At 52.3% G+C, this 13,351-nt stretch overlaps 5 protein-coding genes across 5 annotated transcripts; 4 read left to right on the top strand and 1 right to left on the bottom strand.

Moving 5' to 3' along the window:
* Nucleotides 1-823: 823 nt before the first annotated feature.
* On the bottom strand, nucleotides 824-1,662 carry Z520_01444 (uncharacterized protein; the record flags this gene model as incomplete). Its single annotated transcript, XM_016771962.1, has 3 exons — nucleotides 824-1,251; nucleotides 1,329-1,424; nucleotides 1,491-1,662. 3 exons carry the CDS (start codon nucleotides 1,660-1,662, stop codon nucleotides 824-826), a joined length of 696 nt encoding a protein of 231 aa, XP_016637101.1.
* A 783-nt stretch (nucleotides 1,663-2,445) lies between these two features.
* On the top strand, nucleotides 2,446-3,380 carry Z520_01443 (uncharacterized protein; the record flags this gene model as incomplete). Its single annotated transcript, XM_016771961.1, has 3 exons — nucleotides 2,446-2,629; nucleotides 2,685-2,771; nucleotides 2,884-3,380. 3 exons carry the CDS (start codon nucleotides 2,446-2,448, stop codon nucleotides 3,378-3,380), a joined length of 768 nt encoding a protein of 255 aa, XP_016637100.1.
* A 1,517-nt stretch (nucleotides 3,381-4,897) lies between these two features.
* Nucleotides 4,898-6,498, top strand: Z520_01442 (uncharacterized protein; the record flags this gene model as incomplete). The annotated part of the gene is made up of 2 exons (XM_016771960.1): nucleotides 4,898-5,536; nucleotides 5,587-6,498. 2 exons carry the CDS (start codon nucleotides 4,898-4,900, stop codon nucleotides 6,496-6,498), a joined length of 1,551 nt encoding a protein of 516 aa, XP_016637099.1.
* Nucleotides 6,499-7,260: 762 nt separating this feature from the next.
* Z520_01441 (uncharacterized protein) lies at nucleotides 7,261-9,489 on the top strand (the record flags this gene model as incomplete). Its single annotated transcript, XM_016771959.1, has 3 exons — nucleotides 7,261-7,367; nucleotides 7,421-8,627; nucleotides 8,677-9,489. The coding sequence occupies 3 exons, from the start codon at nucleotides 7,261-7,263 to the stop codon at nucleotides 9,487-9,489; spliced, it is 2,127 nt and encodes a 708-aa protein (XP_016637098.1).
* Nucleotides 9,490-10,746: 1,257 nt separating this feature from the next.
* Nucleotides 10,747-12,990, top strand: Z520_01440 (uncharacterized protein; the record flags this gene model as incomplete). Its single annotated transcript, XM_016771958.1, has 3 exons — nucleotides 10,747-10,792; nucleotides 10,881-10,988; nucleotides 11,084-12,990. 3 exons carry the CDS (start codon nucleotides 10,747-10,749, stop codon nucleotides 12,988-12,990), a joined length of 2,061 nt encoding a protein of 686 aa, XP_016637097.1.
* Between the last annotated feature and the right edge of the window lie 361 nt (nucleotides 12,991-13,351).

Below are 13,351 nucleotides of genomic sequence, written 5' to 3'. Positions count from 1 at the left end.
CGATTTGAGAGGTTTGGCTCGATTTGAGAGGTTTGGCTCGATTTGAGAGGTTTGGCTCGATTTGATACTAAGTACTTACTATGTAGTACATAGTAGCAGGTACATACATACTATGTACTATGTAGTACTTGTAGTACCAAATATACGTAGTATGGTATAGTACTGTATAGACTTAAATACATAGTAAGTACCACTAAGATACTATGTTGTAGTAGTGTTAGCGCTGTATAGTGGTACTGCTACATAGTACCTAGCTGGGTAGTAATTATTACTGTATGATACATCAATGGTATGTGTTGATCCTGTGTTGATGCCTTGGCACCCGTTCGGGAACAAGGCCTGCCGCTTTACTCGGCCATCATGTGACCTGGCTCAACTTTTTGCTCAGGCAGTCGCTCACCCTCCTTGCCGTTGGTGCATACATAAAGTACATACTGAGTATTACTACATAGTAGTATTATGTACTTAGTATGTAGTATCTCTATTCTCTTGCCATACTGATCTCATCGCCGATTGTCCCGCTGTCGCCGCCGACTGCAGCTTAACAATGCTACATACAAGATAAAGTACTATGTACGTCTCGGCTAAAGCTTGCCCCGACAACACCTCTGCTTCACATTTCCCTGAAGAATGCAGCATCAGGTCTGCAGGACTTCTAAGTTCTCCACAGAAGTCATGATGGCGGATTAATGCAGTACTTATGGTAAGTGTGCCTGAACACAGCGGAGGGCGAATCTTCGTCGCCCAATCAATTACGATGCTACTGCTCTAACTCGGTTTTGGTTTTACTCCTTGCTGGCCCGGAGCTTGTCTCCATTAGATCTCAGGCACGGATCCTGAGAGAGTTGAGGCTGAATGTGCCGTCTTGTTTGAAAAGAATGATAGCTGTCGGGTTGCCTTTCCTGAACTTCACACGAAAGGGCTCGGAGATGTCATGGGTTCCCAGATCGTCGTCCTCATACTCGGCGGTTGAGTCGCTCTCCAACCACACTTTGACCGACATTGAAGGGGTTGGAGGTGTTATCAAGCCCCTGCCAGGAACCCAGACCGGAAGCGTCCTATAGCGTGTCGGTGCAGGTCCAGGGTCGTCTTCGGTCCTTCGAAGCACAATAGGCGAAGCAGAGATTGAGTTCTCGAATCCCAGAGCATCCGACGGGACCCAGCTTGCATCTTCGATTTTGGCCACTCCGCTGTTATCAAGTCGGTAGACTTGCCCAAGCTTGACCTCCTTCGCCTGAAGGACTTCAGAATCTGGTGATAGGATGTTAGGTGTCTGACAACGTCCTGACTTGAGTTTATCATTTCCTCTGGATGGACTCAACGCTTACTTGGATTGAACTCTTTGGCGTAGCCGATGGAATAGTGAACAGCAGCAGCAGCTCTGGCTGAAAAGGTCACCTTGACCGGTGTTGAGGAGTCGAAGTCTGTACAACATTGAAGTCATTCAGCATTCAGGCCTGACAGCCTTTCCTTGTCCACGTGGCACTCACTCAGCGCTTTTCCTCCTATCACCGTCGTGTCGAACCCTTTGTCATCTTCGGGATAGCCTACACAGATTCTGTAGGCATTGTTGTTGAGGATGCCGGCTGCCTTGTGGTTCTCGATGTTGATGGTCAGCGCATACTGAATGTCTACCCCGCTCGACGTGGTTGGGCATGACATCTTGATTTCTGTCGAGTGTCAAAATGCAGTGGTTGAAGAGGACAAGCTGGGATGGACCGCCTCGAGAACAAGCTTGAAAGATCCGGGCCACGATGGCTGGGTTTGGTCTGCTTTGGTTTATTCATGCATCGAAAGGCAAGGCCGATACGAGTCAACGCCTGCTCCGGGCGACGTGGGCGACGATTGTGGCAGGAAGACTGTCTTCCCTGCATATTCACGAGCCTATACTATCGACTGTCGTCCAGTTCTCACCGTTTGAGCGATGTCAGGTGCTTGAGACTTCGCTTTGTCGTCCTGATTTGGCAGATCGAGCGGTGTTTCTTCGATGGCTGGCTGGAAAGAGGTGAGTCCCTCAGCTCAAAATCAACTGCATATTCGCAGCCTTACCTCACAACCGTCAAGTTTTAGCGATGAACGCGGTCTAGACTCGCTAGCTCTTGCGGACGAAGCCTTGTACCACCTTCGTCCAAATCTGGCATCATGTTGATTGGCCCCAACGTGGCGACCTCCCAATGTGGCGGACCTGAGCTGAGAGCTGAGAGCAACGCCTCGCAATATTCCCTGCTCTCTTTATATCACAACCCTGCTGATCAGTGTCACGTTGAGCGGTCGCGTGAAAGGTCGCTCTTGATGTGACGAGGTCGAAGGGCCTTGATGGCACCACGGAATTCCGGTCGAGGCATACTCATTCCCTCCGGTAGCGTATAAATATTTGGCCTTTCCCCTTCTTTCTTAATCACATCCAACCACCTAGTTCTTCCCTGCTGGCTTCAAGTTGGAAAGATGCCCCGGTCAAGTTACACACTTACGATTAATGTCCCCAATGCCACAACGCTTGACATTCTGAAAAGCGCACCGTACACACTTCGTGTCGGAAAGCCTCCAAAGGATGAGGCCGAAAAGCTTTTCGAATCGAAGGACAATGTCATACCATTCGAATTCGTGGGAGGTCATGAATCGGATGAGAGTTTGTCAATGCGACATGGACGTCATCTTTCGGTCACTGACCTTATATTTCACAGAATGGTTCCCCAAAACAATTGTGACACTAACCTTCACTGCGGAGGGTTGGGTGTACTCGATCAGTTATAAGTCGCTGGGTGAGACAGGTAAGTCCTCCACCGTATACAGCCATGCAGCAAGACTCCCGCAGTTCGCATTTCACGAGTCCCCGAGACTTGTGTGTCCCAAGATGGCTGACTTGGTTTTCGAGCATTCTAGCCTTGCATGACGAGCAAGATATCGTCCCTGGACAGGTCTACGTCGTTCCCAAGACTGGAGCAGTAGAGAAACCAAGGCCCAAAATCGACAATGACGGGTTTATGAGGAACGATGTCTTTGGAGTCATCAACGCGACTCCTGTGGCGCTCGCGCTCAGGCGAAGGCCTAAAGACCCAGCCGCTTCATCATCGACTCTGGTTGCGCAGTATCCCACATGGTTTCCAGGATTCGGTATAATCAAACCTCCCGCTGACGGTGATTCTTCAGCGCCGAAGGAGATTTATGTTTGGTTCGAAACCCAAATCACTAGTACGGGGGCTCAGAAAGAGGTAGAGGCTCAACACGAGGTAACAGGTGTCAAAGTTACACTTGGAGAAACCCCTGAGCTCGCTCTGTATGTTCGTTCAGATGGCACAATTGCGGCCGAACAAGAGAGGACCGAGGACGGAATAACGCCGATTGCGATACCACTAAACAAGCAGAGCGGTAGTTCATAACCCAGTGAGAGTGGACGGGTAGTAACATGTAATGGAGACTGAGACTTCCTTGAGATGCAAGCAATCAAACTCGATGATTCATCTGTTGCTCTTCTCATCCTATGTAAGAATTGCGGTCTCCAGAACTTGATTGGATGTGTATCGTGGTGAACAGTGTTCTCGCCTCGGATTTGAGCAATACTCATGATGACAGTGCTACTTGTCGTGCAATATGGCTCCGACACCAGCAACTGGGGAGGCCTTGTCATTAATAGCAAGTTGCAATAATGGTTGGGAGAGGGCGTAGCCGCGCGCGCTGTTGGCCAACGTCCACGGGTGCGCCATAAGCTGGACCTGGTGGCTGTCCGTGGAGACCGACGTGGAATGCATCTACCAGGGCGACAAGAAGGAGAAGTCTCATCATATACCCAAACTGCGTTTATGCAGATGACCACAGCAAACGGCCTTTTCAGAGGAAAGGCTACGTCAAAGTCGCCATAAAGGAGACGGACGTCAAAATGGCTCAGGAAGCTGCATATTGTTCCGCCTACGAGAGTCGAAAAGCATAGCACCCATCGTCCCTCCAGTCTCCTCTTCCTCGTGCTGGGTACGTGATTGTCCGAGGGGCCACCGTATCCTCCGTGAGCTCGGAGCAGAAAGGGAAGATGGGTTCCTCCTACCTCGTATAGCCTTGCGAGAAGAAAGCGTTAGCACTGGCAGCCTCGGCGTCGATAACCACATCCTAATCCGCAGAGTTCCATCCGTCACCTCACCATTTGCGCCCCGATGGGTACAGAAGAGGGCAGGATGCGATACCATCGTGTCGCAAAGGCACGCGGCATCACTATGCATCGAGCAAGTATGTACTTACTCCTTTCTCCGTGGGGATCCTCATCCGATGATCGGTTGATGTGATCCCTTGCCTCGGATCCGGGGCTGTGGACCTTAGTTAATCCCAGTCTGGCTGGCAGCTGTCTCAAGGAGCGTGCCATCATTTGTGCAGTGGATCATTGTGCGCCTCGCGCCTTAGGCTGATAGGTCGGACGAAGGGAGGCAGTAGCTTGGCCGCCTATCAGATTCGTCGGAGGTCACTTCCATTCCTGGATACTTTTGGCCCAGCCAGATATACACTTTGTCAGACCCACGTCAATGGTTCACTCAAGCGCTGCCTCTTTCAACTCCCCCGCTGGATGTCATAACTCTTGCGCTCCTGTTCGTCACTGGGGAAAGGGGCCCCGTGTCTCAATGAGGGGTCGGCTCCACAGCATTGTTAAGTTCCAGCAAGAAGCTCCATTCCACAGAACATTGATCTTCATCATGGCCAATCACCGATGTTGAGATTCGACAGACGGGCAATATGAAGACATGGAGTCATTGTTCCTGATGGATGCCACTATCCGTGCATTATCCGGGTGCGTGTTGATCAGAGGACAGCAAAATCATACAAATGAGGCCGGAGGGAGGGGCGATGAAGAGTTGCGATCAACCCTTGGTTTCTGTCTCTCTTTCCGTAGCATCTGGACAAGCCGCCTGGCAGTATGGCTACTACTTCCACAGGTCTCGTTTCCTCTACCAAGCATGTTGTTGTTACTTACCCAGTCATCATTCTTGTGGGTCTGTTGGTGATTTCGCTGGTATACAACAGGCTCAGACCAGGGCTCAGAAATATCCCCGGTCCTCCAGTCGCAGCCTATACCAAATTCTGGAGGCTGTATGATGTCTACAAAGGGCACGCCCACATCACCGCCATCGATCTGCACAAAAAGTACGGCCCCGTGGTACGCATTGGACCCAACCACGTGTCCATCTCCGATCCTACATTGATACCGGTCATATATGGGATCAAGGAGAACTTTACCAAAACGGCCTTCTATCCGATACAATGCATCTCGTGGAAGAAAAGGCCAGAGATGAATCTCTTCTCGACCCGCGACCCGGAATACCATCGTATCGAGAAGCGCAAAATCGGGGCCGCCTATAGCTTGCCGAATCTATTACAGTCAGAAGCCGCCATTGATTCCTGTGTTAACCTGTTCATGGACCGCCTCAATGAATTTGCTTCAAAAAGAGAGCCCGTGGACCTCGGTGCCTGGCTACAATACTTTGCCTTCGATGTTGTCGGAGAGGTGACTTTCGCAAGCAAGCTTGGGTTTCTTGAGCAAGGTAAAGATGTCGATGTAAGTCTCGCAAATCTATTCCCACGCGCCTGCTGATCCGTGAAAACCAGGGCATGATGAAAGCAATTGAAGGCATGCTTGCGTATGCAGCACTCTGTGGTCAGGTCCCGGAGCTGCACCATGCTCTCCTCGGAAACCCACTCTTCACCCGCCTCATGCCCGCCATGGAGACCTGGAACCAAGTGCTAGTATTCACCCTCAAGGCGATCAACGGACGGGCAAGCATCAAACGAGACGGCGAGCTGATCAACGCCGACGTCGAAGGTCGTGACATGCTTAGTCGCTGGGCATATGTCAAGTCCTCCGATCCCCTCAAGATGAATACTCGCGACATTGTGGTTCACCTGTCGACAAATGTTTTTGCCGGCAGTGATACGACAGCTATCGCACTTCGTGCCATCATCTACTTCCTCTGCCGCCATCCAGAGTGTATGGATCGCCTGGTTGGTGAGATCGAAAACGCAGACAAGCAGGGGAAACTCAGTCAACCCATCACCTTCAAAGAAGCCACCACGCTACTTCCTTACCTAGGTGCCGTGGTCAAGGAATCCATGCGCCTTCATCCCTCGGTTGGCTTGCTCATGGAGCGACATGTCCCAGCTGAAGGCCTCACCGTCCAGGGTTACCACATCCCCGCGGGCACCATCGTGGGTATCAATCCTTGGGTTACTAATCGCTTAGATGTCTTCGGCCCAGAGCCGGAAAAATTCAACCCAGATCGATGGTTGACGGCGGCCGAGACCCAGCTGAAGGAGATGGACACCATCTGGGAGCTGAACTTTGGCGCAGGTAGCCGCAAGTGTATTGGTCGCAACATCTCCTGGATCGAAATCCACAAAGTCATACCTGAGCTGCTCAGACAATATCATGTCGAGTTGACATACCCAGAGAAGGACTGGCACATCTGCAACCATTGGTTCGTACAGCAGGAGGGCGTCATCTGCACCTTGAAGAAGAGGTGACTGGGGTAGACATCGAATTTATATGAGCTGTCAAACTCTTGTCGAATGGTAGATGAGATCGTTCTCTTCCAATGTAGTTATGTAGTGACGAGGCACATCCTGCTTGAGCTGCCACCGCAGAAATCGGAGTCGTTTGACGCTGATATGGCCATACCTATGCTTTCGGGGCCAATGATAGGGGCTGTAGGGGTGTCCACCGGCCGGAGCTCAGGGCGGCATCGCCATTGTCCCAAAGGAGCCTGAACCCGCAGTCCATCCACCGAGCCACTTGGCACTCCCTCCTGCGCTTCAGGTTGACCTGGACTCCGTAAAATGCGCCAGATCACCCGTTGACGCTGTCTTTCCACCAGCCCCGGATTGTGTCAGGTGTCAATACTCCTACACTCGGACTACGGCCCCGCTTGAGAAACTGCGAATCTGACAGACTCATGGATCGAGCAGCCCTCTGAGATGGCAAGGTAGCCCCTCAACCTCGAACTGCCCGCCACAATAGTTCGCCCAGATTCCGTGTCCCAATCGAGCCCGGCAAGATGGCGATGAACAGGGTGAGGAACGCCTTTGCGCCTCCAAAGAAAGGAGAGACTTTTGAATTGCGAGCTGGGCTTGTGTATGTGCACTGACGCCCCGGTGGAAATCCATGGACTAACTGAGTAATCCTAGATCCCAGTATGCCTACGAACGGTAAGCCCGACTGAAGTTGAAGCGACCTGCATAAGAGTCTCATGTCTTGATTATAGGAAGGAGGCCATTCAAAAGACCATCATGGCCATGACCTTGGGCAAAGATGTCTCCGCACTCTTTCCGGATGTCCTCAAAAACATTGCGACCTCTGACCTCGACCAAAAGAAACTAGTCTACTTGTACTTGATGTCAGTATGCCGGGCCTCGACCGAGTGCTTCAACATACTGACGTTGACCACAGGAACTATGCAAAATCACACCCTGACCTATGCATCCTTGCTGTCAACACCTTTGTACAAGATTCCGAAGACCCCAATCCTCTCATCCGCGCCCTGGCGATCCGAACGATGGGGTGCATAAGAGTTGACAAAATGATTGACTATATGGAAGAACCCCTGAGAAAGACGCTCCGAGACGAATCGCCCTATGTTCGAAAGACTGCCGCAATCTGCGTCGCAAAACTGTTCGATCTCAACCCTTCCATGTGCCTCGAAAATGGCTTTCTGGAAACGTTGCAGGAGATGATTGGGGATCCGAACCCGATGGTGGTAGCAAACTCCGTCCAAGCCCTCGCGGAAATCAACGAATCGGCACCCGAGACGAATGCCCTGCAGATCACACCCAACACGTTGAAGAAGCTACTCATGGCTCTGAACGAGTGCACGGAATGGGGCCGTGTCACGATCTTGAGTACACTGGCAGAATACAAGGCGCAGGACGTCAAAGAGGCCGAGCACATCTGCGAAAGAGTGGCGCCCCAATTCCAGCATGTCAACTCGAGCGTGGTCGTCGCTGCCGTCAAGGCTGTTTTCCTACATATGAGATATCTTCCGACGGAAACGCAACAGTCGTACCTGAAGAAAATGGCGCCTCCGCTGGTCACACTGGTATCTTCGGCGCCAGAAGTACAGTACGTTGCCCTCCGCAACATCGACCTTCTCCTGCAGAAGCAACCCGACATTCTCAGCAAAGAAATCCGGGTCTTTTTCTGCAAATACAACGATCCGCCTTACGTCAAATTTCAAAAACTTGAAATAATGGTGCGTATAGCAAACGAGTCAAACGTGGATCAATTGCTGGCCGAACTCAAAGAATATGCCTTAGAAGTGGACATGGATTTTGTGCGCCGAGCCGTCAAGGCCATTGGGCAAGTTGCCATCAAGATTGAAAGTGCCAGCGAACGTTGTGTTAATGCTCTGCTGGACCTTATCAACACAAAGGTCAACTACGTGGTGCAGGAGGTCATTGTAGTGATCAAGGATATTTTCCGGAAGTACCCAGGCTACGAAGGGATCATCCCCACACTCTGCAAATGTATCGACGAGCTGGATGAGCCGAATGCGCGAGGGTCTCTGATTTGGATCGTCGGCGAGTATGCAGAAAAAATCAGCAATGCCGGCGACATCCTTGGTGGGTTTGTGGATGGCTTCGCCGAAGAATTTACACAAGTAGGTTGACCGGATCTCCTCGCTGTACAGATCACTGACGATGAACCAGACCCAGCTTCAGATCCTTACCGCCGTGGTTAAGCTCTTTTTGAAGCGCCCGCAAGCTGCCCAAGGTCTTGTCCAGAAGGTTCTCAATGCTGCAACTGCCGAAAGCGACAACCCCGACATTCGCGACCGAGCTTATGTATACTGGCGACTTCTTTCCAACACCAGCGACCAAAATGCCCCAAAGAACATTATCCTCTCTGAAAAGCCACCCATAACTACCATAATCCAATCACTACCACCCACGCTTCTCGAAAGGTTGCTCGGTGAGCTCTCGACGTTAGCTTCAGTTTATCACAAGCCGCCAGAGCAATTCGTTGGCCAAGGTCGCTTTGGAGCTGACGCGGTACAACGAGCTGCAATTGAAGAACAAATGCAGAACGCACGTGAAAATCCGTTGGCCGCGGCAGCTGCGGCAGCGGCCGTCCAAGGCAAGGTTCCCGAAGCACAAAACAACATCGAAAACTTACTCGACATCGATTTCGACGGTGCCGCGCCTGCATCGGCGTCGGAGAAGCCTTCTGACGGCCTCTCGGGCTTGGAAGGGCTTGCAGGGACACCACAAAGAGTGGCTTCACCCACGGTCGGCCAGCCTGCTGCAGCCAACAATATGGATGACCTACTTGGAGTGTTTGGCAATGGAGGCTCTTCAACCGTGCCATCGGCTGCGTCTGCATTTGGGGGAATGTCCGACAGTGACATCCTGAATGGCTTTGCTTCGATGGATTTGTCCCAGTCACAGCCTCCACCCGCGAAACAACAACTTGACAATGCTGGCGGAAAGAAGACAAGTGAGGACTTGTTGTCCCTGTTCTAGCCTGAAAGGTGTCAATCACTTCAATCTCGATAGGCATAAGAGAATGCGAGTTCCTTGACACAGGCCCAGAGACGCTGCCTCTGTCTGCCTTGCCCAGGGGTTGGGGAGGTGTGCCTGCATCTAAGGAATCAGCGCTGGAGCTGGGGCCGTGTACACCGGCTGGGTCTGGGTCTATTGGAGGTCCGCCTGTATGTCCCCTTTCCGGAGGGATGGCACAAGAGCTCAAGCTTTTTGGACATATTCTCCGTTACGCGCTGTGGGCGTTTGCACCGTCTCGGGAGATGTAGGTGTTTAGTCTCCAAGCCCAGCTTCTTCCGGGTGCCGCACAGCCCAGGCTCTTACTACCTGCAAGCAGATCCACCGTCGACTTCCAAACTTATGGCTCGAGCTGATCCTTGAGATGGGCTAATACAGCGTCTCCAGGTCAAATCAACCGAATGTGCGACTGATATCTGGGGCTATAGGAGGTTCTCAGTTCAGTGGAAAGTATGCCGTTTGCCTCACGCGCGAGCGGACAACAAAAATTGAAGTAGCATGAAGAGAAGGCAATTGAGAAGTGCACCAACCCTCTGCACTGGATGCTAGCAACCTGAGGTTTACCCCTTTTTCTCAGATTGTCTGTTTGTGGTTTCCGTCTTCCTTTGCGCTCCTCGTAAGTCTAGTAAAACGTATGCCATAAAGGGCTTCCCGAACACGACAGAGGGCACGTTGCCGAATTGTCCTGAGACGGTTAGTTGACCTGGTGGGATCTCGGTCACAATTGAAGCAAGGCTGAGGTTGGTGAGGCACAAGGCTGTGGAACGTACAGATTTGACTAAGCGGCGCCCGCTCTAAGCCCTTTCTGGACGCGTCTGGGCGCATCACTTTCAAGGGGATGTCAACTACCATTTTCCTTCACGACCCCAAAGTACTTTGGTTATGCACATTCACCACTGTATCCAGACTCCTGCGCTAGATCATCTCGCTGACCAAGTGACTCCACTTCATCAGACTGCAGGCCAAGCGTCACTTCATACCCACGAACCCACCCATTCCTATTCTCAGAACTTTCATCCAGCTCGAGACACTACGCTGCCAAAGCCTCAGCTGTGAATTCACTATTGCCTGAAGTCCCTTACCACGCCTGGAAGATTAGCATCATAGGACGCAATGTCCGAGTGAGTCAACTCCACCGCCGAAATTGCGCCGTCTCTCTGCTCTACCTACACACCCACCCAATCTCCTTGGACCTCTGTCCAGGGCGAGAGAGTCGCTACCATGGTCGTCTGCAAATACTTTCTGCAAGGAAACTGCAAATTTGGCGGTAAGTCTCCGGTGCTGTCATTACAATTGCACAACCTTGTCCGACCTCATCTTCCCCGGACGACAACTGACGGATACTTTCTCTGCAGCGAATTGCCGGAATGAGCATCCCGGAGGAGGAGGAGGAGGCTTTGCAAATCAGAACAGATTTGGCGCTCTTTCGGGGAATAGATTTGGAGGTAGTAGCGGTGGCAGTGGTAGGTTGCCCATCAATTTGCCCAGCACTTGCCCAGCACCTTGCCCATCACTGGCCTCAACAGCCACGCGATCAACTGACGTCTTCAACATTTAGCTCGGAGAGATGCGTGGCAATTCAACCCCGATGAGATCCCAAACGACCTTGCAGCCGGGAAGGGCCGACCAAAGTGGATTCTTTCCGCGTATGGTCCGGGTAGAAATTCTCCAGCCTCGCTCCTGGTTGACAATGAATTTAGCTCCGAAGAAGTGCGTGTGAGGTTCTACGAGCTTGCGAGCCAAGGCAAGGAAAATGAAGGCGACCAGGAAGCCATCGCCCTGTGGAATAAAGCCGAACAAAGTATGAACCAGATCCTCAGCAATGCGCGCGATGTCGAGAAGTTCGTGCTGGACGCGGAGAAGAAACGCCCCAACAGAGACGACTTTACACATATGGATGGGACTAAATCACGGGACCAATTTGTCAAAGACTTTGAGTCGCAGTCGAGTGGATCGAATGGATTTGGCACAGGTACCAGTAATGGTTTTGGCCAGAGCTCGTCAACAAGTCCGTTCGCGAAGCCCGCTGCATCGTCGTTCGGCCAGCCTGCCCAGGCCTCCGGTTTCGGGACTTCTCCTTTCGGGAAACCAGCATTTGGGCAGAGCGGCTTTGGGGCTGGAAGCTCAACAAACAGTCCATTCGGACAGCCAGCAAATGGCAGCGGGTTTGGGTCTTCATCAAGCCCCTTTGGAAAACCGGCCTTTGGGAGCCCTGGTGGTGCTGGCTTCGGACAGTCGGCTTTTGGTCAAACTTCGCAACCAGCATCTACCTTTGGACAGCCGTCACAGCCAACATCGGCATTTGGCCAATCTCCCCAAACAAGCTCTACGTTCGGCCAGCCATCTCAGCCGTCTTCCGCATTTGGACAGCCAGCGTTTGGGTCTTCTGGCTTTGGGTCGACGTCTCAGAAGAATCCCTTTGCGCCAGCCTCGCCATCAAGTGGTTTCGGTCAGGCTTCCTCCCCTTTCGGTCAACCCTCTCAATCCGGCTCCACATTCGGACAGACCTCACAGCCTACCTCGACCTTCGGACAATCCAGCCAGCCCTCTTCGACTTTTGGACAACCCAGTCAACCTTCTTCAACTTTTGGCCAGCCAGGTCAGCCTTCTTCAAGCTTTGGGCAACCATCGCAGCCTACATCTACCTTTGGTCAACCATCAGCATTCGGTAAACCGGCATTCGGGCAACCAGCTTCATCATTCGGCCAGTCTCCGCAGGCTACATCTGGCTTCGGGCAAGCACCTGCGTCCACTACCTCGCCGTTCGGCCAAGCTGCATCTACTTCGGCTGGATTTGGTCAGACAGCTGCTCCCGTGTTCGGCCAGGCTGGTCCGGGGTCCAGCTCGACACCAGCATTCGGCCAAACTACAGCTCCTGCGAATCCTTTCGCTCCTACATCTGCAGAAGTCCAACCCAAAGATGAGAACATGGACACAACTACCCCAGCAGCCTCACGTCCGGCGTCTCGAGCCAACCCCTTCGAAACGCCTTCAACAATACCTACAGCGCCTCAGCCACCCCAAGCAACCCCGGCTACATTCCAACCTCCCGCGGTCGCCAAACCCATCATCAACACTTCGACAACCCCTCATCCGCTCATCGACCGGCCTCCCCACGCCGTGCACTATACTCAGACCCTCCCGCTTCAGCCCCCGCAAAAGGACGCGTCTGGCCGGATTATCTCCTACCGCGGCCAACGCGTCGAATACATCAATGCCATACCCTGCTATCGACGTCCTGATGGCCAAGGCATGGAAAAGATCTGGTTTCCGGACGCCGGTGCCACGCCCGATGTCGTGGCATTGAACAGGGAGGACAAGATCGAGGACTGTGAAGGAGGAAAGGAGGAGTATACCGCCGATGTTGTGGATCGCTATAGGTATTTATTTTCACAGGGGAAGTTCTTGGATGGCAAGATTCCGTTGGTGCCGCCTTTGAGGGAATGGGCGATTTACGACTTCTGAGCTGCATTCTGCTTGTTGGCGGGGAGATCTCTTTGGGATTTCGGGATTGCATTGTATTACAGAAACCAAAAATCGGTATCGATGCGGAAAACGATCACAGCGTCAGGCACTGTAAAAAATTGTACTTCCGCTTTGGGACATGTACATTCACGAACACGGGACGGGAATGCAAACCACGGGAGTCTTTTGCGTGGGATTTCTTGCTTATTGGTTCCTTGACATAAACCTTGCTTCGTGAACACAGGCTCTCCACCGCAGTAGTTGTAGCAGCTGGAGCGCAACAGAGCCAATATCCTCTCGAGGCCTGGTCTGCCCACAACGACCACCACTCGTTCCTTTCTCCCCATTCCGACCATATCTC

This window comes from Fonsecaea multimorphosa, assembly GCF_000836435.1.
Source record: "Fonsecaea multimorphosa CBS 102226 unplaced genomic scaffold supercont1.2, whole genome shotgun sequence".
NCBI lineage: Eukaryota > Fungi > Ascomycota > Eurotiomycetes > Chaetothyriales > Herpotrichiellaceae > Fonsecaea > Fonsecaea multimorphosa.
Note: the sequence above shows the minus strand (reverse complement) of the source record. Positions and strands in the feature narration are given on the sequence as shown.